Source organism: Knufia obscura, assembly GCF_036327395.1.
Source record: "Knufia obscura strain CCFEE 5817 isolate CBS 148926 chromosome Unknown scaffold_19, whole genome shotgun sequence".
Lineage (NCBI taxonomy): Eukaryota > Fungi > Ascomycota > Eurotiomycetes > Chaetothyriales > Trichomeriaceae > Knufia > Knufia obscura.
The window spans coordinates 126058-153926 of NW_027042705.1; the positions used below are offsets into that span (position 1 = coordinate 126058).

The following is a 27869-nucleotide window of genomic DNA, read 5'->3' on the forward strand; positions in this document are numbered from 1 at the left end:
ATATCTTATCAGTACGATACATGGCACATTTACCATAGTATCGGCAACTGAGGCGTCGGCGCCTTCTTCCCAATGGCCGGCGAATGACCGTTGCTTGATTTGATTGGACAAGGCGGTTGCTCGGCAGGGAAAAGCTCAGTGTGACTAATCCAGATATGGCTAGATGCAGATAATCTGGAAGGTGCTTGGCCGCGTTCCCCGATACCTCTTTCCTCGCTTGTGCTATTCGTCCTTTGCTGACCTTCCTTGAGCTGCTGCTGAGCCTTTGGGCAAGAATGACTCCAAGTCTCATGCGGGAAAGAAACAACGGTGAGATCTTTTCATAGTCAGACTGCTCGGTAGCATCCGTTGAGCCTGCATCAGTGCGCGAATTTCATGCCGAAGTGAAGTGCTGTCCGTATCTTCGACGTGCTGACACATTCGATCCTTCCTGACAGCGTTCGAGTCATTCTTTAACCTCCATAGATATTGATACGGGGGCGCAGAGTCAAGGAGAAAGGAACTGACTGTCAAGCGATATATTCCAACCATGACTGGTGGACAACAGACAGAACCGGTCGAAATCGACCCAACAGACCGAGTCCTTCCGACAGCCAAGTCCTCATCCGAGCCAACAACATTAGAAAAGTGTGCCACAGCCAACGAGAAACCAGATCTCACCCGGATAACTAGTCACCACTCCCACCATGAGATCCATGCCGTAGCGAGCCATGCCTCCTCCTACGTCGAAGTCAATGCCGCTCAATACACGCGGTTCAGCCCCGCGAAGAAGCACATTATCGTGTTCGTCCTCTCAGTATGCGGCTTCCTCGCCCCCGTCAGCTCAACGGCAGTCTTAGCAGCTATTCCTGAAGTAGCACAGACATACGATACTACCGGCTCAATCATCAACTTGTCCAATGCTCTCTACCTCATATTCATGGGCATTTCGCCCTGTTTCTACGGGCCACTCTCGCAGATTTATGGGCGGAGGTGGATCTGTATATGGTCGGCCGGCCTCTTCACAGCCATGAGTGTAGGCACAGCGTTAGCACCGAACCTAGCAGCCTTCTACATCTTCCGGATGCTCACCGCCTTCCAAGGAACGTCTTTCCTCATCGTCGGCACGAGCTGTATCGGAGACATCTTCACGCCTACTGAGCGAGGAACAGCTCTATCTTGGTTCCTGGTAGGCACACTGGTCGGACCCTGCCTTGCTCCCCTCCTCGGCGGCGCAATAGTCACATACGTATCCTGGCGCAACATATTCTGGATGCAGACTGGAATGGGCGCCTTCGCGACTATCCTTGTCATATTCTTCCTTCCGGAGACCATACCTACCAAAGGTATCGATGACCTCAAAGACCTGCCCAGGTCCAAGCGAACGGCACACATTGTCCGCCTGGTCAACCCTATCCGGGTATCGAAACTGCTCCTCTCCTATCCCAACCTCTTCATCACAGGACTTGCATCGTCCTCTCTCGTGTGGAATATGTACTCCCTCCTCACTCCTATAAGGTTCGTGCTCAACCCGCGCTTCCACCTCACTTCACCCTGGCAGTCCGGCCTCTTCTTCGTGGCGCCAGGCTGCGGCTACCTCCTCGGCACATTCTTCGGCGGACGAGCTTCCGACTGGGTCGTCAAACGGTACATCGCAAAACGAAACCACAGAGTTGCAGAGGACCGACTACGAACGGTCCTCATTTTCATGGGCATCGTCATACCCGCATGTATGCTCGTCTATGGCTGGTCGGTCGAGAAGGCAGTAGGCGGCATCCCACTCCCGGTGATCGCAATGTTCCTCCAGGGCGTCGCACAATTGATGTGCTTTCCAAGCCTGAACACATACTGCGTTGATGTGATGCAGAGCCGAGGGTTAGGCTCTGTAGTTGTGGCGGGCAACTACCAGATTCGTTATGTCTTTGCCGCGGCTGCTTCGGCTGTTTGTTTACCTGCGATAGAAAAAATTGGTGTTGGTTGGTTTAGTACTATTTCTGCATTGTTCTTAGTGGTATGTACGGGTGGACTTTGGCTTGTTTGTATATATGGACAGAAATGGAGGCACGAAGTTGATGCTAAGAAGGCGAGGAGGAAGGCGCAGAGGGCCGCAGAAGAAAGTAAGGCTTAGATAGGTTTCATGAATTCGTGCCTGTGAGAGAACCATGCAAGTATTCACCTTTCGGTTTCCGTGAGATCGTGAGTCGATATACTTTAGAAGCCTGGCACCAGAGTAGTTGTAAGCACTCGTCTGGGACTGATCCTTCGTGAAAGTCTTCCCGCCGTTTTGTTTCTGCATCGATGGAGTTATGTCTTCTAGTTGATTTGATCCTCACCATTGATCGCGCCTAAGTTCCTCACCCGCAGTCAGCCTCGTGAGCATTCAAACCTTCCTTCTTCACGGCCGTACCTTCCTCGATAACAGCCGCTCTTTCCTCTTCGAAGTCGTTCCTTCCTCGTTAGCAGTCGTGTCTTCTTCGTACCATTTTAACTGCACTGCAGATTTTGTTTGTACATTCCTTGCTGGAGGCTGTTGCACGCCTCGCTCCTCCTTCGGCAGCCTTGTATGTGCCTGCCCGGCTTTTGGTTGTCCTCGCTGTTGACTCTTTTAGCGGCGCCTGATCAGGCCAGGTTATCGAGTGAAACGTGTTGGCAGGAGTGACGAGTGAATGCTAGCCCATGGCTGGCTTCTATTAAGCCAACGAGGCGCTGGCGCTGACGCTCGGTATAAAGTGGTAAGAGGAGAATGCTAGGGACAAGCTGCGATTATAGACTATGAAGAATTGATCAAAGAAAGGTTTGGGACAGTCGGTGGAATGAGCAAAGGGAAAATAAATGCGTTCTCCGCATGTAAGACGCATATATACTAGATATGTTGAATTCTTCATGAAGATTAGGGTATCTTGAACGTTGAAGACTATTCACAAAGCCAACTCCCACGCATCGTCTCATCGTATATCGTTCATGTATCTCCCAGGATCAGCACTCAGTGAAGCTGCGGGCCGTCAAGATGGTCTATAATACACCGTGCATGATTCACGATCTCGAGGCAGAGATGCTTCCCAGGATTATCATGGCTATGACCAACCATGTGACCTTGTTGAAGGTCAGGCGTAACTCGATCTGGGAACTCATCTGTGACCTCCTCAAGTCTGTGCCATTGTTTTTGGCGCCTTGTTAGAGCGTCAACGAGGCCAATCAGTGTCAATGACGGTATCTTTGTATTTGCTGCCTCGTCGGTATCAGCCATAGCCATTGGTATTGGTGAGGACGACGTATCGCTCCCTGGGGGTGGCGGTATAGTGTGGTCACCGAAAACGTAAGCTCGTAGCATGCGGTGTGCAAATGTCCTCCATTCTAGCCCTTCTTTGGCGGTCACGAAGCTTTTTTGCTGGTCAGGACTGCTGAATGCTTTACGCAAGTCTTCCACATTCAGCTTTCGAAATCTGTTCCACTGATCTGCAAGGACAGTGATCAGGGTACAGCTTAGCATAAGATTTGAAGAGCCGGTATCGAATTTTCGAGGACACACTGGACAGTAAATGACGCCTTTTGCGGTGCGATAGCCTGCTTCGATTGTGCTGATAGTCTGCTGATTGAACGGGAAGCTCGATAGCGTTGACAAGGTCGATAACGTCAAATATAAATTTGGTAAACACGGACAAGCTGGGACAGGTGGCAAGTTGCTGAGTGCTTCTGGGTTCACGTCTGGATCAGCTTGGGTAGTGGACCCTGTTTCCACCGCGCCGTATTTGTCCTCGACTGGCAGCGGAAGCATGTCTAACGTTGAAAAATCGGGCCAATTTGCTACATCTGTAGGATAAGAGGTGCTGAAGGGATCAAAACTGTCTGGTGTAGGCACTTCGTTCTGAGAATGACTCGAATCGGAGTTGCCAGAGTGGAGAGCGGGCATTTGGCCATCTTGGAAGGACAACTGTCTGTTGTTGCGAATGGTCTGGGCCATAGGACCATTGCATATGTTCTCAAATTGTGTTCTCTCGTTGGTCAGCATTGACAGGCTCGGATCTATGATGTCGGGACTGATAGGCTGTTCTCGAATAGGCTCGGGCGCGGGCTGTATAGGTCTGGGAGGGCTTGTAGCTTGCTTGGTGGCAGCTGGAGGGTCAGAGTCAGTCTTCTGACGCTTTCGTGGTCTGCCCATCTGCTTCTGCTCCGAGTAGTGGCAGATCAGACTCTGTTTGACACATCTTGAACACCCCGTTGGTTCGCCAGAGCATTTCAGCTTGCGCTTTCCTGGTAGCAGTCAGAGTGAGGTTAAGGCGCGCGGCTTCCGAAAAGCATACGACACTCATCGCAAGCAGCATGTCGTTTCAAGCCGTCACTAGGATCGAACGCGGCACTGTAGGCTGGCTGAGAAGTCTCCGGAAGGTCCAGTACATTATCGTTGTTGGCGAAGGTGCCGGCGATAGCGAACTCGCCGTAGCGGCTTATATTATTGCGGGCGACGTCGATAGACATTGCTGGCAGTGGAGGGGGAGAGAATGAGGACACGGTGGGCGCGAGGTGACTGTTATCATCTGACTGAGCCGGTTGAGCAAGTTAGCCAGGCACTTGATCGTCCCGAGTCACTGGAGGCCCAACGCTATTGGACCAAGTCCAGAGTGCAGCGAATCAGTAGGCGGTAGGGTCGGCGACCTACGAGTGGGACCCCCGAAGACCCTGGCCACGCTAAGGACTGGCCTTAAGCCCGCTTTATTCCCGCTCGAAAAAATACTCTGAAAGTAAATCCAAGGCGGGTGTTCATGATACTGTACCTCAGTTACTAACAGCAGCATTATAGTTCTTAGAATGGAGCATTCCAACTCGAGGAAGCGCAAAGCTGTGACAAAAGATGTTGACTCTGAAGCTGCTGCTGTAGCTTCTGGCGACGAGCTCGAGTTCGGACAGCTCGATGGTACTCTCCGTGATGAGGACACTGATGCTGAAGACAGTGATGAAGGTTCGACGAGTGGCTCTTCGGTTGCTTCGGGACTAGATGTGTCTGATGACGGTGTAACAAGCTCTATCAGTGAAGGGGACGTCGAAGGAGGATTTCAGACGAAGGAGCAACAGCATGTCGACATTACTGTCTATGGAGTGAGTGGGCTGAATGGAAATGCAGATGCTGCAGATGGGGAGGATCTTGATCGGCCGAACTACGAGATTATCAAAGATGCGAACGGCAACGACAGATACATCTATCCAGAGATTGACCCTGGAGACGACTCTGACTACTCGGTTCCTGGCGACGAAGCGAACACCATCGGCGATATCCCCCTCTCGTTTTACGACTCCTTCCCCCACATCGGTTATAACATCAATGGCAAGAAGATCATGCGACCTGCCACGGGCCAAGCGCTCGATGCACTGCTGGACAGTATTGATATACCTCAAGGCTATACTGGCTTGACTGATCCCAACACTGGCAAGCCTCTGGAGCTCAGCAAAGACGAGCTCGAACTTCTGCGCAAAATTCAAACGAATGAGGCCACAGGGGAAGGTTATGACCCGTATGAGCCGACTGTGGAATGGTTTACTAGTCAGGTGGAAACTATGCCTCTCAGCGCTGCTCCAGAGCCAAAGCGTAGATTTGTGCCCTCCAAGCACGAACAGAAGAAGGTTATGAAGCTTGTTAAAGCCATCAAGGAAGGTCGCATATTGCCATACAGACCGCAAAAGCAGACAGAAGAAGAGGAAGAAGAGGCACCAAACTATGATATCTGGGCTAACGAAACACCTCGACCTGATCACGCAATGCACATGCCTGCGCCTAAACTGCCTCCTCCAGGATTCGACGAGAGCTACCATCCTCCTCCAGAGTATTTGCCAGACGAGAAGGAGAAGAGAGAATGGGAGAAGGCAGACGAGGAAGATCGGGAGAAAGAATACTTGCCATCCGATCACACTGCGCTGCGGAAAGTGCCTGGCTACGGACGTTTCGTCAAGGAGAAATTCGAGCGATGCCTCGATCTATACCTTGCGCCTCGTGTGCGGCGGACTAAGCTCAACATTGATCCCGAGTCATTGTTGCCGAAACTCCCGAACCCAGACGATTTGCGACCTTTCCCAAGCCACCAAACCACTATCTTCAGAGGTCACGACGGACGAGTCAGATCCGTGTCTGTTGATCCGTCTGGAAGCTATCTTGCGACTGGTGGAGATGATGGTACGGTTCGAATCTGGTCCATTGTTGATGCGCGACAGATCTGGTCTGTCAAGTTTGGCGTTGAAGATCCTGTGAACGTGGTCAGATGGCGACCAGCCAAGGAGTATCTAGTACTCGCTATCGCTGCTGGCGACAACGTCTATCTGGCTGCACCTCAATTACCTGAAGGGCTTACTTCTGAAATTGGTACCGCCAGCCAGGCTATGCTGGACGCTGGCTGGGGTCATGCGGTAAATGGAGCATCCGCAAAGTCTTCAATCTCATGGAGCCGCCCTTCGATTTCTCAGCAAGCCAAAGGAGTGGTTATCAAGATTACACTTGGGCATGCAGCCAAATCACTCTCCTTCCATCCAGCCGGCAACCACCTTGTGGCAGTCTGTCCATCGACGACAGTCCCAGCTTCGCACGCGGTATCGATACATACATTGTCCAAACACCAAACACAACTACCATTCCGCAAGCGTATCAAAGGTGGAGGCACACCACAGGTAGCGCACTTCCACCCGACCCGTCCTGTGCTCTACGTCGCAAACCAACGCGTGATCCGAGCATACGATCTCTCAAAGCAATCGCTACTCAGGATCGTACAGCCAGGAGCGAGATGGATCTCTAGCTTCTCATTGCATCCAACTTCAACGACCATCTCTGGCTCAGACAACATGATTGTTGGCTCATATGATCGAAGACTGCTATGGATGGACCTTGATCTGAGTCCGCGGCCATACAAGACCCTTCGTTATCACGACAAGGCTATCAGGAGTGTTGGTTTCCATCCCAACATCAACCGATACCCATTGTTTGCTGATGCGAGCGACGATGGTACGATTCAGGTCTTCCATGGTTTGGTAACTAGTGATATGATGAGCAATGCCACTATTGTGCCACTGAAAGTACTCAAGGGGCACAAAGTTACAAGCGGAGGACTTGGTATCATGGATTTGACATGGCATCCAACGGAACCATGGCTTGTCAGTGCAGGTGCAGATGGCACCGCTAGGCTGTGGGCATCTTGAGGAAAGTTCGAAGGTTATATAAACGAGCATTTCCAATAGATACAGTTCTACTGACCCGCTGTGCTATGTCCAATTGATCAAGTAGTGTATGCAATTACCTGCCGTCAGCACTACACAAGCTTTGCGATCTCACAGTTCTCAAGCTCCTACTTCTAGCGCCTGAATGCTCGATGATGCGTGAATAATATCCTGAACGGCTTCCAGCTCACACCAATTGACCTCTAGACCCCCTGCACATCCAAGTAACGGACGTTCTCTCTAGGCAGGTTGACATAACCCTTGCCTGAGAATGACACTCCCGCTTGAACCACTTTTACCGTATATATAAAACCTACCTCAACAATGCCTCCACAATTGTCCTTCGTCCAGTCGTGGGCGAAACAAAACGGTCCGCAATGGTGTAATGGTAACATCAGCCGCTCTCACTTGACACACTCTTGTGCCAGTAGACCCGGCTAGCTCGGAGTTCAATTCTCCGTTGCGGAAATTCTCATCTTTTGTGCATGTTTCTGCTCGCTGTCTTCACTTTTTGGACGTGCCAAGACTCGATGGGGTGGGCGGCAGAGTTTTGCACTTCTAGCGTCCCGAATCACCCCTAGTATTTAATCGAGCTCGTGCATTATGCATCCTAATACACTAGGACATCATTCAGTCGTTTACTCTTGTCAGGACAGCATGACTTGAGCCTGGCGACACTACTCCGTTCCATTATCGTTGCTTGCAGTCCGGCTTGGGCTTGGGCTTGGGCAAGCTCGATTGCTTGATAAAGCGCTCTGCCCTCGTGCTTCGATTCACGTTCTTGTCAGACCCTGACTGAGATGCATAGGGCCATTGCTCTTCACAGAATTCGACCACGATGGTATTTCAAGGCATGCGCAGCTTCAGCGGGCCGAGGTCAGGTCGACTCTACAGAATGAACCCTAGCAGCATCCTGGCAGGCTCAACCACGAGCAGGCAAAAAGCCGCATTCTGGCGAGGTGGCACCTCCAATGGGATTATGATATCGGGCTCAACTTTGCCTCAATGGCAAAAGATCAAATCACACTACCCAGATGGCAAGATTAATCTTAAGGACTGTGCGAAAATCTTGGAACCACTTTATCGAGCTATCATGGGCTCACCTGACCCTTATGGCAGGCAACTGAACGGGATGGGCGGAGGCTTGTCATCTTTGAGCAAAGCTGTGATCGTGGACAAATCCATGTCGAAGGACTACGACTTAGACTACTTGTTCATTCAGATAGGAAGTGAGTCTACCTTTCCTACTGGTACTCAGCACACGTGCGATGTTGAAACCTCTGAAGCACCGTAATGCGGCCCTTCTTGCATCTGCCTATACGCATCTTCTACCGCTCTCTATGAAAGCCCGTTGCTGACATACTCGCAAGTCAAGGATGGCAAGCTCGATCTTGCAGGCAATTGTGGTAACATGACGTCTGCTGTTGGTCCATTCGGCCTCGAAGAACAGCTTGTAAGCCCCAGACCCCAAGGCTCTACCACACGGACCGCCGAAGACACAGAGACTTCGAGCTCAGCATCGCCGCAGGACGTCTTCAAAGTTGGCCCCCTCAAAGTGCGCCTGCGCAATCTCAACACCTCCCGAATCATCGAAGCAGATATCTATGCTTCTGAGAACACAGATGCCAAATCTGGCGCTAAGAGCATATCCTTCGAAGCTCAAGGAGACTATGTTCTTGATGGCGTATCTGGCTATTCCTCCCCAATAACACTTTCCTTCATCTCGCCTGGCGGAGCAAAGACTGGTAAAGCCTTGCCCACAGGAAACGCCACCGACCACGTGGAATACACACCAGGCCAGAGTATTCGCGCATCATTACTGGACATCTCGAACCCTGGTGTTTTCATCGACGGCCGCGATGTCGCTTGGAATCCGGCCTCAACTCCAGAACAGCTCAATGCCGATACCGACTTGATGACGAAGCTCGAGGCTATTCGTCGAGCAGGAGCTGCCATGATGGGAATGGACCTAGAGACGCCCAGCATTCCCAAGATTGTGCTGTTGTTTCCCCCAGCTTCCGAAAATGTCGACATCACTTGCCAAGCACTGTCGATGGAACAAGCACATAAAGCCGTGCCAATGACGCTGGCCTTGAATCTCGGCGTTGCCTGCAAGATACCCGGCACAATTGCACATTTGCTAGCAAGACAGAATGATCCGGTAACGACAGTGGTCGGTCATCCGTCGGGACGCGTCGAGGTTGGGGCAGACATCTCGTCAGATGGAGAGATCATCAGTGCCAAGGTCATTCGCACAGCACGGTGCTTAATGGACGGGTATGTCAACGTAACACCAAGTGAGAAGGTCAATCTACCCACCTAAAGTTTTGCGCTCTGAAATTGCTGCGTCCATGAAGCTTTGTTCTGAGCGGCGTGTGCGCCGGCAATTCTGCCAAAGACAGTACCTGCAGTCAAGCCTGAACCGCCGGGATAGTTCGAGAAGAACAGACCACCCAGCAGCTCACCACAACAATACAACCCTCCAATGGGCTGCCGCGTGGTATCAGACACGATCTGTGCAGTGTCCGCATCTACGTCCAGACCACCAAATGTGAAAGTCACACCACTGGTGATCTCGACTGCAGTAAAGGGCGCCTTGGTCAAGGGTTTCGCCCAGTTTGACTTGGCCAGCGCCAGCTTTCTGCGAGAAGACTGCGTCGACAACCCGTCCTTCTCAGCCGGATTGAACTTCGTATCAGGATGTTCGTCTGTGAAGGCTTCAACAGCTTCGTTGTACTCGCTAACTGTCTCGACAAATTTGTCCCTGTTAGTCAACCCTCTTTGAACAAGCTCATCAGCAAGAGCTTCGATACTGTCAGCTCGGATATTTGTGGTCACATGGTCCGCGTATTCTTCTTTCCTTAGCCATTTCGCGCCTTCAGCATCCCATACCTGGAACGCCTTGCCAGAAGGCTGTTTCAACACCTCGACACCAAAGATGGCGTATGTATAGTTTCGCAGGTCAAGACCTTCATCCACAAATCTGTTGCCGTCGCAATTGAGCATCAACCCCAGAGGATAGCCAGATTTTGTGAATTGGTTGGTCAGAACTCTGTCTCCGCCGTTCCTCGGAGACCCTGCATCCCAGCATGTCGAGTGGCAACCAGAGTAGTTGCCAGCGGTCTTCGCGCCAATCTGCCTTGCCATTCTATGCCCATCACCCGTATTGAACGGCGAACCTCGCACATGTGCCAGATCCCAGCCAGGGCCGAGGTACTTCGCTCTCAAAGCAGGGTCAGCCTGAAACCCACCAGAGGCAAGGATCACCCCGCCAGTCGCTCGTATTCTTTGCTTGCGACCATCCTTGAGCACTTCCACACCAAGCACCCTTCCGCTGTCCTCATCACTGATGAGTTGCACAGCAGGCGTCGACCACCAAATCTCAACGTTATTCTGCCTCGCCGTCTCAACATGCCAATTTACTAATTGCTTCCCACCACCCCTGAACATGGTCACCATGCCACCCCAAAACACAAAACGATCCTCAATCTCATAAGCCTGCCGATTAAAGCTGAGCACAAACTTTCCTCCATTGTCTGCAATCCACTGAATTGCACCTCGGCTGTCCTGTATCAAGCGCTCTGCCAGCCGCGGATCAGACCGTCCCTTCGTAACACGCATTAGATCCTTCATGAACGCATCCTCGGGGTAAGCCTGCAGGTCTATCCTGCTCAACAGATCCTCAGATAGCCCTTTGTTACCTGTCTCGACGTCGTAGAGGATTGGTTTGAGATCATCGAGGCCCGAGAAGGCATATCGGTATGCACCCGCTGTGTAGAATGTGTTACCGCCGTTCTCGGACTCGGGTGCTTTTTCCACGAGGAGCACACTGGCGCCGTGTTGGGCCGCTGTTGTAGCGGCGCTGAAGCCTGCGTTGCCGCCGCCGACGACTACGACGTCGTAGGTGGCGGCGAAGGGTTTCATGGTTTTGGTGGTCGGGCGAGGCGTGTTCGCCACTGTTCTAATTGGCCTGCTAATTTGACGACGTGGTCAGTGGCTGCGCACGTGTGTAACAGCCGCGATCGAGGCTACGTCCTATACTCTTACTTTGATGAACTTTCCGGGGTACGTTTCAGATACACGAGACAATTTGGCATAACATGAGGTGTTCGGCAGATGCCTTGTTGGCCCACATCCGATCGTACGCGGCAGATTATGATCGGCGCTTTTAGCGTGCGACGAAACTCGTCACCGTGAGACTTGTGAGCGAGTAGCTTGCTGTAGCCAATCACGATGGAGGTAGCGTGCTAGCTGTGAAGACGAGCATCACTGCAATTTGCTACTGTGAGTCTGCGTGACATCACGGTCGGATATTGTTTGACTTACTGAAGTAGGTGAACCATTTCGAGCAGCTAAGCAGGGATATCACTGTGCAGCAAGATACGAACTCTCCGATGAGACCTGAGTAGTAGGTGACCTTCTCGTCAGTCACCAAAATCCCACCGCATTGACACACATGAGGCGGTCAAGAGAAAGGATTCGAGCTAGAGTAGTTCTAAATAGTGGCGTTCGAGTCCGATCTTCAAGCAGGGACAAAGGACAGTGTCAATGACGAGGACTACAGTAGAATGTTAATCACGTATTCACCAGTGTTTCTAATCTCACCGAAGTCGTTCAGGATGCCGAGCAACAACGCTTGGCATGGTATTCGGCACACCTGTGGGCGGTACTCTCAGACGGTCGTGCCTTCATGATCAACAGTACCCTAGGCCTGTGCTAGGTCAGCCCCCAGAGGAAAAGGAAGCGGCTTTGCGAACCCGCGATGCTAGTATAGTCCACGGGTGCAAGCTGGAAAAGGAAAGCTTCCACGCGAAATTTGGTACGCTTTTCGTTCGTGACTTGAGTCAGTAATTTAGCTGTTCAGGAGCGCGTTTGTCCACACACCGTGATCTTCATTGGCTGTGGTGAAGTGATTCGGACTAGCGGAGACCGTGGGATCGAGGAGTGGGAAGGAAACCTGACAGAAACGATGGACAACCCGGCTAACATATGACCATGGGTATGGGTATGGATTGATCCGTCGCGTCGGCACGCAGTTCTGGAGTCGATCAGTACCACGTGGAAGCTACTCGAGGCAGGTACAGAGTTCACGAGGCTCTATGAAGATGTGCTCATTCTTCCGGTCTGCTTGAAAGGGAAAGCAGTCCAAAGTGGGTCGTGATAGCACCCAATAGACGGTCCAGGATTGCATTCAGGAGAGACAAGTGTTCTTCGGTCACAAGGGAGTCTCACATGGCTTGCCACAGGTCTAGGAACAAGATGCGGCTCGTTGTACGGGCTAACGAGATCATGCATTCTGCGGTCGCGAAATTGCTTGCTCGCAGAAATACCAAATGGGGTCACCTGCACGGATCGTCGGCTAGACTTTGTAAAAGTACGTACGTACACAGTAGAGCTCCCTTTGTGCAAACTATGCAAATCTCGATCAATACCTAGCACTTATGTGGGCAACTTGAAGTGATCACCCAAACCCCCACCGGAGCTTTTCGCCGAAGCAGCAAGTAGAGTACTCGTACAGTACCCCAAGCTGTACCAGCACTCTGATCGGCCGAAATGTCTCTGCTGTCAAATTCGAACATCTGATCCAACTTCGCCACTGAATAAAATATCGCATATGCCGACATGCTATTTCAATACGATGTGTGACATGGATAATATTGTGGCGTACTTACAGCAATTACTTGAATTACTCAACGCAGGCGTAACGCGTTTGATCATCATTCCAAGCTTCCAGGATTGTGAACCTCAAAACTCTGGGGAAAAGTCCTTTCAAGTGGTGTTCATGCCCGAGCCACTCCATGTATGTGGGCCTCGCTAAGAAGCACGACGAATGACTGTGGTAAATTCACGTTTTGGGGGCCCGCAACCTTCTAGAGAGTCACCCCCGCTCTTCTGTTGCAGGAATCGACAGGGAAGTGATGTTACGGTGTACCGCGGTTCTCTCAGCACCAGCCTCATTTAGGATGGTCAGCCGCCTCTATGGCCAACCGACCGTGACTCCGCCGACCAGTGGGAGTGGTCAGTCTACACCTTGTCAGCACCCTGCAGGCATAATTTTCGCTCCACGTTTTTGTGTTATTCGCACGATCTACTCTGCATCCCTCATCAGCATGATGCCATGTGAACAGAGATCAGCACGACGAGAGTCATGTATATGCCGTTGTGCGTCAGAATCTCTCCGCAGTCTGAGCTTCCCGCACCTCTGATGAGTTAAGACTGCTACTGCCGTGTACCTGTGCAACTGTTTGTATGAGCAGTGGTCTGGCATGCGACAAGATGTTGTCCAGAGCTCCATTGCAAACCCATCACAGCTACAACCACAACTATCTGCAGAGCTCTGAACCAATCTCCACACAAGCACAGCTTCCCCCATCGATCGATCAGCGTGACAACTATACCCATGGCTCTATCAACGGCAATGGCAACTTACAAGCGGGCAGGAAGAGGCGGGAGTCGGAGCTAGACTCGATGAATGACTCCGGCGAGAATAACAACGTCCGAAGACGAATAAGTCGGGCTTGCGACCAGTGCAATCAGCTACGGACTAAATGCGACGGCAAAACGCCATGTGCACATTGCACAGAGATTGGCTTGCAGTGCGAGTATGTTCGCGCTCACAAGAAACGTGGCAGAGCTCCCAAAAGGGACCAAGATCTTCAATCCGATGAACAGAGTTTCGTTAACGGCCAGAATGGAATTGATGTCCAAAGACCACAAGTACTAGCACGCAAATATTCGAACACATCATACATGGGCAGTGAGAGCATGCAGAACTCAGCGATACCATCCAATGCTGCGCCAAGTAACGGCGAATACGATGCCAATCACCAGAACGCTTATTATGGCAACTATAACAGTGGCTCTAATATGAATATAAACGGAGTTGCAAGCATGCATGATGCGATGGTGCCAGGCATGCCTCAGCAACACTTCCCCGTGGCAAATTCTACACCTTTCGCGGCTGCCGGCCTCGATGGCATGCAGCAAGGCTTCGGGTTCCCCCTCGGAGACGATTATTCGGTAGCATTCATGGGCAAAGCACCCATGGTCGAGTCGCCAGATTGGATGGCGCTTACTACGCCCATCTTCGTACAGGAGCCCCCGCTTGTTGCTTCACAGCCTCGACCTCCAGACACACTTCGGTATCCTGTGCTTCGGCCTCTCCTGCCGCACCTCGAGCCTATCATGCCTCACAGCTTGGCTAGTGATCTCTTGGAGCAATACTTCGCAAGCTCGACATCGGCATACCTGCGACCTTCAAACCCTTACGTACTAGGGTATATCTTCAGAAAGAAGTCTATCCTGCATCCGAGTGACCCCCGTCCCTGCACAGCTGCTTTGCTAGCGAGTATGCTTTGGATTGCAGCACAAACTAGTGATGCGCCATATTTGACGTCCCAGCTTGATGCTCGTGGGAAGGTTTGCCAGAAGTTACTGGAACTCACCATTAATATGCTGAAGCCCTTGATCCACAACTCCTCTGGTATGGTAATTGGCACGGCAGGCTACAACTCTGTGACACAACCTGATGCTGGGTTGGGTGGACTTGTAGCTCCTACGGACCACACAGGCCTGGATCGTGTACAGATTGACAGCCTCGCCACCTACATTCATCTTGCTACAGTGGTATCGGCAAGCGAACGGAAGGCTGCTAGCTTGCGTTGGTGGAATGCGGCATGGTCCTTGGCGAGAGAGCTGAGGCTAGGCCGTGAGCTCCCGGACGAAGTTCTCACCGACGAACCTCAGTCGGCTTGCGCGGTAGACGACCCTCAAGGTCCCACGAGCGATGAGTTCCGAAAGGCATCTTACAGCGATCCCACAAATTCGGCTAGCATCCACCAAAGGCCAATTAGCGAGGAGGCGCGTGAGGAGCGGCGAAGGGCTTGGTGGCTCCTTTACATGCAGGACCGACATCTAGCATTGTGCTACAACAGGCCTATGTTCTTTCTCAACAAAGAGTGCGAAGGCCTGCTACAGCCACTAGACGATGATCTGTGGCAATCTGGACGATTCGAAGAAGCAGCCGCCAGGTATCGCAAAAAGGGCCTGGACATCGAATGCACCTCTCACAGCGTCTTCGGATATTTCTTACCGCTGATGGTGATACTAGGCGAAATACTTGACCTCAATCACTCTCGCAACCGTCCGAGGTTCGGGCCGAAGGCAAATCAGCCGCGCATCTGGGATGAACTAGTAGAGGAAATTACTCTGCAGCTCGAGACCTATGCACAGAGTCTTCGCGAATTTGAAGCTAAAGTGAACGACCACAATCTGAATGATGCCATCACACCATCTGTCGCATCCGGTGGTACTACGGACACAGCAATCTCCTCGGAGCTTAGCCTACAAACAAGGACTGTTGTCGCGTACGGCACGCATATCATGCATGTATTACACATTCTGCTCAATGGACGCTGGGACCCTGTGGCGCTGCTTGACGACAATGACCTCTGGATCTCGACCCAATCGTTTGTGACCGCGACAGGACATGCGGTGAATGCCGCAGAAGCGGTGGGGGAGATCATCGACTATGATCCTGATCTCTCATGCATGCCGTTCTTCTTCGGCGTATACTTGCTCCAGGGTAGCTTTCTGTTACTCTTGTTTGCGGACAAGCTGCAGGGCGACGTTAGTCCTGATGTTGTGAAGGCGTGTGAGACCATCGTGCGAGCCCATGAGGCGTGTTTGGCTACTCTTGAGACAACGTATCAAGTGAGTATAACTTCGAATGGCTTGACCTGTGCTGACCTAGGGTAGCGCAATTTCAGAAAGGTGATGAGATCTGCACTTCAACAGGTGCGCGGCCGCACACGCGATGATGCCACTGAGCAATCAGCCTGGCGGCGGGAAGTCCTAAGTCGATATAATTGGGATAGAGGCTCTGGTCTGGCTGTCGATTAGTTTTGACCAGGTCGAGGTGGTGGCTATTCGTCTTTACGTTGTGGCCGTCCATCTAGGAGACTATGGAGCTCAAAAAGATCCATTTAACAGTCTGAGTGTGAAGCGTTCCAGCGTGCCCCTGTCTGTACGCGAATACCAAACGTCTTTTCCGAGATGGCGGGCATGTCGACGTTCAGGCGAGCAGCATGATCGTATCAAATCTGCCCCAATCCTATGGATACTCATCCTGAACGAGCCTGCTATAGGCTTCTGGTACTAGGCTTGCCAGATGCTGAAGCTCAGGAACGCACCGTACGGCATCAGGTTCAGCAAGTTTCCTATTGCGATGTGAAGCAAGGCGAAGTCAAGCATGAAGCGCCATACAAAAGGCATAACGCCAAACATTTGCCATGTGGAAGCTGGACGAGCTCAGAAAAGCCAAGTGGCGTTGCTAACGTCCCTTAGCATGCGCCAAGAAGGTGAAAATGACTTTCATGTGTTCGGAGACTCCTGTAGTCTATCAGTCCTACCCAGATCTGTTATCTCTACTCCGTAACTGCCGATAACGCGTGAGAATGGTGTTTCAATGCAGTGTGCTCTCTAGCTCGCGGAAGGTAACTCGCCCGATCAATGAGCATTGCCATTAGTCCTTAATAGCAACATTCTCTGCTGCCTAGGATACATATAAGAACCTCGATCCCCGTCCGTGGAGTAAACGATAACTAGCAGCTGCCAAAATTACCAGCCACTTACATCGTGCGATGTGGCAGTCATGCACTGAAACAGCCACTGGCGAGCCACAATAATCATTGTATAGAAGAAATATTCAATGCGGTCCGGAGTCCATCTCGATCGCTATCAGTTCAAGTATACTGTCAATCCCAACTTGTTGAAGTAGAGCAGTATCTTGCAAGCAGCGCGAGAACGACACCGAATATCTAATTTCAGTTAGGCTGCTCTTTCGTCCGCGAATTCCAGGCGATTTTGGGCTTAGGCTCCCCCACTTGTCTCATCTACCTGCCCCCAGGAATACTGACTGACGATGTCTTGATCGGAAAACGTTTTGGTAGGCATCGCTCGCTTCGACGCCGTGCGCCATTCTTGTCCGAACACTTGGCTTTTTCCGTCATTCCAGTTGCGCGAGCTCATCGAGCAACAACATCATCATCATCACCACTCCTCAGCACCCAACACACCGACAGGGTTGCTGCTTATTGCAGGTCAATAAAGTTCGCGAAAGTGGCACCCGTAAAGGAAGTTCCTTGGCGGTATCCTAACAAGCTCAGGCCCGCAGTCGTGCGGCATCCACGAGGATCTGACTTGCTACCAAACCTCTGCCCTTCGGCCAACTACTTTTGCCCGGGATGACAAGCACGGCTTCCGATTCTAGCATGGCCAATGCTCAGCAGGAAGCTCCAAACAAGAGACAAGGTTGGTATTCCTCAATGCCAGAAATATTTCATCGATAACTTCAAGCCACTTTTCTGATGCCAGCTGTGTTGCTTGTCGTTCTCGCGAACCTTGCACCAAGTCGGTCGTCTATGCACGTCTTCACGTTGTTGTCAATACAACTGCTGACTAAACCTTTTCTGTGCAGATGATTTCAATATGGCCAAACTTAAGAAATCGCTTAAGCAAGAGCAGCGTCGTTCGAAGCACCAAGTCGCGAAATTGACGCCTGCTGAAATTCGTTCATTAAATCATAGTGCTAGTGTCTCGAAATCTGGCAGCATTCGAAGTATCGATGGACAATCCATACATCGCGTGGCTTCCAACACGCCACCGCTGACTCCAGATCACCTGTCCTCATCACAGCAAGCACATGCGCAGAGGAGAAGATCGAGCGCCGATCTTCCGACACCTCCAGTCTCGCCTGACTGGGAGCGACGAGGCTCAAACTCGAGCACGCGACATATTCATGCCCCCAGGCCCATTTCTCATACACAAGCAATGCAGCTTGCCAATGCTAGTAGTCACGCCAGACCTCCAAGCGCGACTTCTTATCGCGGTGTCGCGACTTATCGTGGGCCGGAGATCACAAGAACTGGATCATTGACCATGCTGCATACTCCGTCTCAACAAATTGTATCAAATCCGCTGTCGCAGTTCTCGCGCCCGCGGCAGTCGACCTTGACGTCTTCGCCCCAAAAGACTAGCCCCGAGCAGCGTTTTGCTGAGGAGGACACTGTGAGTCCTGCCGTTAGCAAGCAACGACACCAGTCTCTAAACGCCACAAGCAAAGGCCCGTCGCGAGACCACAGCCCGATACGGCCATCAGATTCACCAGTGTCGATGGAGGATGGCAAGGTCCCTGAACTCGTCAATGCCGAGTCGGCTACTTCTGGAGAAGTGCCGGTTGTTCATGTTACCCCGGAAGCCAAAACGGATGGGAAGCAGGATGATGCATCCGAAAAATCCAAGAAGCAGAAACTCAATTGGCGCAAAAGCTTCACTGGGTCCGAACGTGACCCTGAACTGGCTCCTCTAAGGAAAGAACATCGAAGGAGATCGATGATATCGCCTAAGCAAGGCTACTGTCTGCATGCTGTCGCTTATACTGATACCAAACCTCGAGACCCACCACAATTGAGGGACACTCTGAAGGATGAATTGCCGTCTGCGAAGACGGCTGAATACGTGAAGTCCGACCAGAAACCGGGCACAGTCGAAACTGAGTATGAACAACATCCGGCCGTCCGGCCCTTGAGTATCGATGGAAGTCGATCAATCAAAAGCGCTTCCGACACATCTTCCAGCAAAAAGGGTAAAGAGAGGGAAGACGTGCCAGGCGTAGAAAATGATTCGGATTCAACGTCGCTGTCTTCATCAGTGCCGTCCTACCAGCGATGTTCATGCTGTGGTCGCATTGCTAAACCCGGTGGATTTGAGACTGAGTTGAGCCCAGTACCCGAGAATGAGAACGCGAAGACGAATACCAGTTTCGAGGCAAAGAGAATGTCGGCAGATGCTCGACGACGGTCGGGCTCCGTTGATCAAGCACCAAAGAAGTTTGTGCCCATATATCCTTCCGACAAACAAAACCAGACGAAGCAAGCACGAAATGAGCGTTCGAAGGAGTCAATACCATCAGTGGCAGGCAGTGAGCCGCCGGCTAGACCGATAGGTGTTGGTGTCACCAAGCTAGGCGACGTGATAGGGCCCAGTTCCACGCCACTAGCCATCATGCCCAAATCAAAAGAAAAGCCTCGTTTCGTTCGTTTCGCAAGCTTGCACATGAAGAAGGAAGACATGGAGGAAGATGTGAAGCAGCAGCAAGATTCAACACGGAACTTTGTAGAACCACACCAATTGCAACGGTTTGGCAGTCTTTATGGTCGTAATAATGCACAACAGGGACAGCAGCAGGGTCAGCAGGAAGGACAAAATAAGCCGGCGCTTCAACAGCAAAGTGCATACCCGCCACAACAACGATCATCATACGCTCATCAAACGCAACGACAAAGACAATCCTTTTCGCAGAGCAATGGCCAACATCCGCTTCGATCTTCTATCTCAGCCTACGAGAACGACACTCTTTCGACGCCCATCCCGAATAATTACGGACAATCGCCTTCGAATGCCTCGGTAGACGCCGTCGAGAAGCCACTTGGTGACTCCCCATCGTCGAGTGAAAACAGGCTCCCGGAATCTCCTGGCGACACCATCTCAGACAATGATGGAATGGCGGTTGATCTATCGTCCTTCGACGGTAGTTTCGTCCAGCGCAGCCTCTCGAGATCGGCCACGGTAATGAGGAACGCATCATCTGCGCAGACAAGCAATGGTCTAAGTAGTTCAAACTCGACCCGCAGCATCAACGAACCCAACATTGGTAGGGCGATCGCACCTCCACCAGGCTCTACAACAGCTTCAGCGCCATGGCCAACCAGTCCGAACGGCAAGCCTAATTTCTCAAGACCACTCACCCCACAGCAACCAGCAAAGATAGATACCTCAATGTCCGCCAAAAGCTACTACAATTCCTCTATCTCCTCATCACCATTCACAGGAGCCACAGACCCAAGATCCTTCTCCTCTCCATACGGGAGCACGCCAACGCCTATCGATACGAACATCGCCAGTGCATCGTCAACCATGGCCCACAAACCAGGCACAATCGTCAAGCATCTCCCATCAGCACACATGAGCGCCACATCGAGCCCGACGAGCGCAAATTCGACAGGACCTCTGAGGCTAGGCGACTGGGTCCTACCTCAGAGCCAAAGAACCACGAGTGCAAGTGACGGTAGCAAGTACAGCGCAAGAGACAGTATGAATAGCGAGCAGAGGGGTATTGCAACTTGAGATTGACAACTCAGAATAATAGAACATCACGATAGACACGACGACAGATATGCTAGAAGCGTTCAGCGGTCGCAAGCGGATTTCTTTTGTCATTAGATATTTAGAGCAGCACGTACCGGAAATTCAAAATGAGCGCTTCTGACTAAAACTTTTGCGCAAATTCTGGGCATCTCAAGGGCGACGGGGTGCTCACGTCGGATTTCCGGTAGGTGAACAGCTTTATCATGAAGAAATGCTAACTGATTGGAACATTTTATTCCAACCCTGTCACCTCTTGTCAGCCACCAATGCCACTCTATACCAAGACATTGTCCGCCGAGCCCAACAACATGAGGTCTGTGGAAGGCAAGAGCTGCCAGTCATATGTGGTCGCACTTGCCCCTCCGGTCGTCGATGAATGGCGCGCCGAAGGTGCGACCCTCATGACCCGACGCTCGGCAGGTGCGACTTACGGGTTATTCCTTCACTGTCTATGCTCGCGCTTTCCTGCTTCTTCAATGCGCACCTTCCTCTGGAGTACTGACTATCGCAACTTCCAGTTTTACTCCTCGGTCGTGCCTTCCCTCTCCTCCGACTCCTTCTCGATCGCGCTTTCCTCTCAATTCGTGATACAGGTCGCACCTTCTCAACAACAATCGTACCTTCCCTTACCTCACGGCCGTGCCTTCTCACTCGGACTCCTCGATCATGCATTTTCGCAAACCATGAAGCGCGCAGCACCTTCCTTTGCCCTTACAGTGGCGCTCCTTATACCTGGTACTCAAGGTCACACCTTGCTCCTGGTGTCGCACTTGACCGTTTTCATAGGTCGTGCCTTCCTCCGCAAGACCATGTACGGCGCCTTCCTCGTGTCACTCACTGGTTCGCTCCTTCCCGCACAGTCGCACCTGCCTGTTGGCGTTGGTGTAGGTCGCGCTTTCTTTCGCATGGTAGTGACGGTCGTGCTTCCCTCTGTGTGGCTGGAGGTTGAACCCTCCTAAGTTTGGCTCAGGGTCGTACTTTCCGCGAAGTCAGTCATGCCTTCCATTGTTGACACCCGTTCACCAGGAAGTCATTATTTGTCGAGCAGAAGATACGTCCGTGAACTGGTCTGAAAAGTTGCGGTTCGGCGAGCGCGCGAAGGTAGGCACGGAAGTTTGGTACAGGAGTAGGAAGAGGGACGTGCGCACGAAGGACACAGAGCGATGGAGGAGCACTTTATTGTAGTGGTGGCAGGATGCTTACAGCACGATTAAGAAAGAGGATCAAGGCACACTGCAGGAAGAAAAGTATTGGTTCAATTGACTTATTCATTGAAGCTAGAATCTCGTATCCCATCTAGCTAGTGTTTGCGTATCATTATCATCAAGCTCATATCATCATTGTCGTTATGATCATGAGCACGAAGCTTTTGTCGAAGTTTTGGTATCAATAATAGAAGATTGGTAACATGCCAGTCGAAGAAGAAACAACGTTGTAGCAGATGAGACCACGATCTTTGCAAACCACAATCCAATCCACCCACACCATCATGAACTCCCGCAATGTGTTGTGACATGAAGCAATGCGTCTATTTCTTGCCAGCCTTCTGGGCGGCCTTGGTGACCTTGCCACCACCCTTGTCGGACTTGGCGACGGACTTGATGACACCGACAGCGACGGTCTGTCTCATGTCACGGACGGCGAATCGACCAAGAGGTGGGTAGTCAGTGAAGGCCTCGACACACATTGGCTTGGATGGAACCATCTTGACGATGGCAGCGTCACCAGACTTGATGAACTTGGGTGCAGCCTCAACGGACTTTCCGGTTCGTCGATCGATCTTCTCGAGAAGCTCGGAGAACTTGCAGGCAATGTGGGCAGTGTGGCAATCCAAGACTGGAGCGTAACCAGCACCGACCTGACCTGGGTGATTGAGAACGATGACCTGGGCGTTGAAGCTGTCGCAACCCTTGGGTGGGTCGTTCTTGGAGTCACCGCAGACGTTTCCTCGTCGAACCTCCTTGACGGAGACGTTCTTGACGTTGAAACCGACGTTGTCACCTGGAAGACCCTCGGGCAGCTGCTCGTGGTGCATCTCGACTGACTTGACTTCGGTGGTGACGTTGGCTGGAGCGAAAGTAACGACCATGCCGGACTTGATAGTACCGGTCTCGACACGGCCGACTGGCACCGTGCCAATACCGGAGATCTTGTAGACATCCTGGAGAGGAAGTCGGAGTGGCTTGTCAGTTGGTCGGGATGGTGGGTCAATAGCGTCAATGGCCTCGAGGAGGGTCTTGCCGTTAGCCTTGCCGGCCTTGGACTCCTTCTCCCAACCCTTGTACCATGGGCAGTTGCTGGAGACGTCGATCATGTTGTCACCGTTGAAACCAGAGATTGGCACGAAGGGGACAGTCTTTGGGTTGTAGCCGACCTTCTTGATGAAGTTGGAGGTCTCCTTGATAATTTCGTTAAATCGGTCCTCTGACCACTTGGTGGTGTCCATCTTGTTGATGGCAACGATGAGCTGCTTAACACCAAGGGTGTAGGCGAGAAGAGCGTGCTCTCGGGTCTGACCATCCTTGGAGATACCAGCCTCGAACTCACCAGTACCGGCAGCGATGATGAGAATAGCGCAGTCGGCCTGGGAAGTACCAGTGATCATGTTCTTGATGAAGTCACGGTGACCTGGGGCGTCGATGACGGTGACATAGTACTTGGGGGTCTCGAACTTCCAGAGGGCGATATCGATGGTGATACCTCGCTCTCGCTCGGCCTTCAGCTTGTCAAGAACCCAGGCATACTTGAAGGAACCCTTGCCGAGTTCAGCGGCTTCCTGTTGTCATTGTTAGTTCCTGTTGCTGCGGCCCAAGATTTGTGCGGCGACGGTTTTGCCCCTCGGCTCACCCCACCAAAATTTTGGATAAGGGTCAACGAGAACCAAAACCTTCGCTGGTGCTAACGTACCTTCTCGAACTTCTCGATGGTTCGCTTGTCGATACCACCGCACTTGTAGATCAAGTGACCTGCGATGTATGAGTGTCTTGTCTTTTTCCATCTCTTCAAGGTGGTGAAGGCTTACCAGTAGTGGTGGACTTGCCGGAGTCGACGTGTCCGATGACGACGACGTTGATATGAGTCTTTTCCTTACTGCAGAGTTTGTTAGCAGATGCTTCTTAACCAGATACATGACCTGCGCCTTCTGCGCAATCCTCAAAGGCTGGACATACCCCATTTTGGCGGTTTGTAGATTCGATTGAAAGTTTTGTAGGTCTTTGTAAGATTCTAGAAAACTTTGCGAGAATGCTCAGATACCACGGCTAGGATGCGTAGAGGTGCTGAGACAAGTCAGTAAGGATAGATCGAAAGATACCCTTGGGTTTGGAAACTTACTGAGCGACGAAGAGTTTCAAAGAAAAGATTCGTGCAAGAGACGGGTTGAAATACTTCTTGAAATTTGCGTGCAGGCTCTGACACGCGCCAAGCACAACAAGTGGGGCTACAAAATGACTCTTCCCCTCCATTCAGGTGGGCTTGTGCTCGGGATGAGGATGTTTACTCGGAAAAGTCAGGTGAAAATCTTGCATGTGCTTCAGGCAGAGTTCAGTTTTGATAGTACTCTACCTGTTTTGACCGGCCTTCAGCCTGAGTGGCTGTGACTCTCAATATTGAAATGTGTATGAATACGATACAACTGCATAGCGGGGCATCTGGACAACACTGACAGACTGCAGTTACAATATTTGACCTTACGAGAAAGCTGTATAGCAACAAACACAGTGAGGCGCTCGATCTTCAGTTTCCGATACATCTTCAATCTGATATGTGTCCTACTTGTATCCCAGTCAGGGATCCCACGAAGTCCTGGCCTGCTAGTGGTATCCTCGCAAAGTGGCACCTGCCTCCGTGCGCCGTCCCTCAGGCTCGCCGCGGTGGCCCTCTGCGCGTGAGTGCGCCATGGCGATTGGCAGCTTACCACAGAGAGAGACTCCGCGCTCCAGCTTATGTAGCTTCTCATATCTTGCCTATCAAGCCTGATGCCATCGCGCAATTCCACTTATGCTGGACGACTGTACAACGATCCAGCCTAGAACCCCGTAGCGACGTCTCTCGAGAAGCGCAGACTCAGTCACATATGCCTGGACCCGGGCAAAGGGGGGCTGATGTTGGTGCAGGCGAAATTTCGCTCTCGACATCGTGTTGACTGCGCTTCAAAGCCTCCAGGCCCCCCAGCCCCCCACTTCATCAGTAGACTGTAAGGGAGCATAATTTGTTCGGATGGCTGCGCTGCAGAGCGCAAGAGCTAGATTCATCCCATAGTACCCATTTCGTAGTCTAATATTCTCGCCATTGCTTCGAACATTCGATGCATTTGTAGAAGGAAGTCGGGGGTTCGTCAGCACTTCGTGTCTGAAGCTGGTAGAAATAGGCCTGCTTCGAGGTGCAATCTTCGTTCGGACAGCCACCGGGTACTACAGAACTTGTCAGCATGTCTTCCGAGAATGAAGCGTCATCGAGCATACCTTCATTTATTGGTAGGTCAGTTTGTCCTTCTCCCATGATATCGTCTTGTTGCTTCTTCTTCATGTAGGTCCGCTCATAGTATGGCTGGTCGAGGATGAACTGGTAGGGGCATGTTCGGCAGGTGAAGGCGTTTCGACCCTGGGTATCCTGAGCGGCTTTTGAGATTGTGAGGCAATTGCAGCAGTAGGGGCAGACTGGGAGTCGTTGGCATCTGGTCAGCACGATGCTAGAACACACCTACATGTTGGAGGCATCGCTAGCCAATTCTCTGTGTTCTCGTAAAGGTCTTCAAGCAGCCCCGTAGACTTGAAATGTTCATGATACAGTAGGCAGTTGTACGAAATCACAACAGTCTGCAGGCAACTTTCCAAAGTTCTCTTGTTTGACGAGTAACGGCTCTAACGAGACGAAAAATATTTGCTTTGTTTGCACGGCTGACGTGGGGCCTCTGTGAACGCGAACTGCTTCGGCGGCTGTGAACCAGAACAAGTTGGGCGATGAGGCCTGCCTGACAAGTCTACCTACTACAACTCTCCTCAAGGGATCGACTCCATTGCTAGCAGTCAATTATTTGGTCGCCAGGATTCAATATCTTCTGATCTTCTGCACGCCCTCCGCACGACGACAGACCCCCCTCTACGCACCACCCTTCAAGCCCGTTCCTCGCGGTCGCTCCCACAGTATAAAACCTTGAGCAACGGCCTAGTGCTTACTACTCGATATCAAGTCGAGATGGGTGAGGCAGATGTAGGTGTCAAATCCTTCTTGTCAAATTAGCCGACTAAATAGCACAGGGAGCGTCTCCTAGGGAGCAGATAATCGAGGCCTGCCGAAGAGACAATGTTGACCTATTCCAAGAAGTGCTGGATGGCATGAAAGGCAAGTCCAAAGAGGACATCGCCAGGTTCTTCAACAACGTGGTCGACACCATGGGCAATTATCTGCTGCATATCTGTGCGAATTATGGCTCGTGTAAGCATGATTTGTGTCTGAGCCATAGGCGGTTCACTAACAGCTTCTCCAGATGATGTGATGAACGAACTCCTTGATGTCGAATTCCTAGAGTGCGATCCTCTGACCCGACGAGACAAAGAAACCCCTCTACACAGTGCCGTGAGATACGCCAATGAAAGAGAGCTCGAGCTGGGCGAAGCTATGGTCAAGATGCTTTGTGAGGCTGGTGGCGATCCTCGCATTAGAGACACTCATGGCAGAAAGCCCGCTGATACCTGTGCTCCGAGAGCAGAAGGTGCCAAGGCCACCCTGAGACAAGAAGAGTACATTCTGAGCGAGGGCCTACGGAAGCAAGACGACGAAGGCGAAGACGCTGCTGGCTCTGCTTCAGACTCGGACTGATCCTGAGCATTCAGTCTACATTGCGTCCAAAAGCTAGCAGCACGTTTCGCTTTCATGAAATCGGAAAAACCCTGGGAACAGTCGTTCGGCAAATATTGAGCAGCAGATATTGAGATCGGAAAGGGCACAATATGTTCCGGGTGCCGTTGCAGAAGGCGCCTGAACCAAGACTCTCTTTGCACACCCGAGAAAGGAGTGGTGTGGCAACGTCAGCATCCTTGCCTGCTCGCGACGATTGCTTCGGAGGCTTCCTACAGAGACTTCCGAAGCAGCAGTCCTGCTGTTGACTGAAGGAGCCGAACAACAAAAGTTCTCGCAATTAGGGTACTCGGGGTCTTGAACAGTGGTTCTACAATCGATCAGAGCAAAAGTCCAATGTCCGATTTCGTCATTCGGGGCTCGGGCCACCAAGAACCAACCCTGATGGCCTTGCTTGAGACGCACATGAACACGAAGAAGCTAACAGTAGCGACGAGGCCCAGGATTATGTCGTCAGCCCAACTTGGCCAAGGCCACCACACCAGGTGAACAATACACCAGCAAACAGGAGGAGCAACGTACCTGCAGGGCGAACCCAAACAAGCTGGCCACCTCTCCTTCTTGTTTGGCGAGTACGCCGCCGTCGAAACAGTATCGCATTAGGCAAGATGATATCATAGCTGACTCTTTGCATCATTCTGCAGAATGTGAGAGAGGGCATATTATGGCTACTCATTCAGAAGCAGGCCACGACTGACAATACAGCGCAACCGGGTCAAATCAACACTAGGAGCTCTTCGTGGCCAGTATATATCCCTTCAACTTGCGGGGTGGAAAAGCGTGGTCACGTAGTGAAAAGGGACATGGAGTCGTGGTAGCTTGTCTACTCCTAAGGGCCTGTCGTGTCGTAGGAAAACACCGCTGACGTGGAATGGCACTATTGACTGAACGAGGTAAATTTGCATCGGGAGTGTGCCCAGCTACCCAGAGAAGTTTATTCTCCGCAGAGGCAGAGGGAGAATGGCATATTTAAACACACGAAACACCAGTAGGCCATTTGCACAGATCCGTGTATCGTTCCGAGCTGTGAATGAATTCAGTAGTGGCCTTGCGTCTATGATCATAATGCGCTAACACGCCATTTGCACAACCGAACCGTGGAAGAGAATCGTTACTTCAGAAGCTTCTGTGTCTGAGAGAATCCTTCCTGCTCTCTCATCTTTCCGATGAAGCATCAATAGCATTGTCCGCCATTTGCAGCTCGTTGATGGCATTCGTAGTCTTACCTTAATGACTTCGAGCATACCGCTTCAAAAGCTCAATTGGTAGCACGGTCCGGATGCACTTCGCGCAATCGCGACGCAGTTACCCCTCCCTTTCGTCAATCTCGCCAGCTCATCCAAAGTGATTCGAACACCGCCAACGACGAAGCTGTCGGATGCATTGGGTGCAGCAGTCGGCCAGTCAACATAGGTGACCGCCGTTGGTCATGCCTCCCCCATCACGAACCAGCAGCATCACGTTCCAGGAACGCTATCCACGGTCTTACGCATGCCTTGTTTTCTCCGCTCGCAGATATCATGAGCTGCTGTTGATGACTATGGCCAGCAGCTTCTCTTTTCTGAGGCGACCCGCCTGGCAGAGACTATTGCTGTTCAACTTAACATCTTTGAGCTTTATGAGTAGACACA

At 51.6% G+C, this 27869-nt stretch overlaps 9 protein-coding genes across 9 annotated transcripts; 6 read left to right on the forward strand and 3 right to left on the reverse strand.

The window, feature by feature from the left end:
• Positions 1 to 529: 529 nt before the first annotated feature.
• Positions 530 to 2107, forward strand: PMZ80_010628 (uncharacterized protein; the record flags this gene model as incomplete). Its single annotated transcript, XM_064879017.1, has 1 exon — positions 530 to 2107. One exon carries the CDS (start codon positions 530 to 532, stop codon positions 2105 to 2107), a length of 1578 nt encoding a protein of 525 aa, XP_064725178.1.
• Positions 2108 to 2962: 855 nt separating this feature from the next.
• PMZ80_010629 (uncharacterized protein) lies at positions 2963 to 4455 on the reverse strand (the record flags this gene model as incomplete). Its single annotated transcript, XM_064879018.1, has 2 exons — positions 2963 to 4230; positions 4281 to 4455. The coding sequence occupies 2 exons, from the start codon at positions 4453 to 4455 to the stop codon at positions 2963 to 2965; spliced, it is 1443 nt and encodes a 480-aa protein (XP_064725179.1).
• Positions 4456 to 4785: 330 nt separating this feature from the next.
• On the forward strand, positions 4786 to 7155 carry ERB1 (Ribosome biogenesis protein erb1; the record flags this gene model as incomplete). The annotated part of the gene is made up of 1 exon (XM_064879019.1): positions 4786 to 7155. The coding sequence occupies one exon, from the start codon at positions 4786 to 4788 to the stop codon at positions 7153 to 7155; it is 2370 nt and encodes a 789-aa protein (XP_064725180.1).
• Positions 7156 to 8011: 856 nt separating this feature from the next.
• On the forward strand, positions 8012 to 9443 carry PMZ80_010631 (uncharacterized protein; the record flags this gene model as incomplete). The annotated part of the gene is made up of 3 exons (XM_064879020.1): positions 8012 to 8402; positions 8544 to 9346; positions 9396 to 9443. The coding sequence occupies 3 exons, from the start codon at positions 8012 to 8014 to the stop codon at positions 9441 to 9443; spliced, it is 1242 nt and encodes a 413-aa protein (XP_064725181.1).
• A 49-nt stretch (positions 9444 to 9492) lies between these two features.
• Positions 9493 to 11097, reverse strand: PMZ80_010632 (uncharacterized protein; the record flags this gene model as incomplete). The annotated part of the gene is made up of 1 exon (XM_064879021.1): positions 9493 to 11097. One exon carries the CDS (start codon positions 11095 to 11097, stop codon positions 9493 to 9495), a length of 1605 nt encoding a protein of 534 aa, XP_064725182.1.
• A 2352-nt stretch (positions 11098 to 13449) lies between these two features.
• On the forward strand, positions 13450 to 16074 carry PMZ80_010633 (uncharacterized protein; the record flags this gene model as incomplete). The annotated part of the gene is made up of 2 exons (XM_064879022.1): positions 13450 to 15885; positions 15931 to 16074. 2 exons carry the CDS (start codon positions 13450 to 13452, stop codon positions 16072 to 16074), a joined length of 2580 nt encoding a protein of 859 aa, XP_064725183.1.
• A 1929-nt stretch (positions 16075 to 18003) lies between these two features.
• PMZ80_010634 (uncharacterized protein) lies at positions 18004 to 20358 on the forward strand (the record flags this gene model as incomplete). Its single annotated transcript, XM_064879023.1, has 1 exon — positions 18004 to 20358. The coding sequence occupies one exon, from the start codon at positions 18004 to 18006 to the stop codon at positions 20356 to 20358; it is 2355 nt and encodes a 784-aa protein (XP_064725184.1).
• A 1549-nt stretch (positions 20359 to 21907) lies between these two features.
• On the reverse strand, positions 21908 to 23554 carry TEF1 (translation elongation factor EF-1 alpha; the record flags this gene model as incomplete). The annotated part of the gene is made up of 4 exons (XM_064879024.1): positions 21908 to 23155; positions 23287 to 23345; positions 23402 to 23469; positions 23550 to 23554. The coding sequence occupies 4 exons, from the start codon at positions 23552 to 23554 to the stop codon at positions 21908 to 21910; spliced, it is 1380 nt and encodes a 459-aa protein (XP_064725185.1).
• Positions 23555 to 25575: 2021 nt separating this feature from the next.
• Positions 25576 to 26199, forward strand: PMZ80_010636 (uncharacterized protein; the record flags this gene model as incomplete). The annotated part of the gene is made up of 3 exons (XM_064879025.1): positions 25576 to 25590; positions 25638 to 25815; positions 25868 to 26199. The coding sequence occupies 3 exons, from the start codon at positions 25576 to 25578 to the stop codon at positions 26197 to 26199; spliced, it is 525 nt and encodes a 174-aa protein (XP_064725186.1).
• Between the last annotated feature and the right edge of the window lie 1670 nt (positions 26200 to 27869).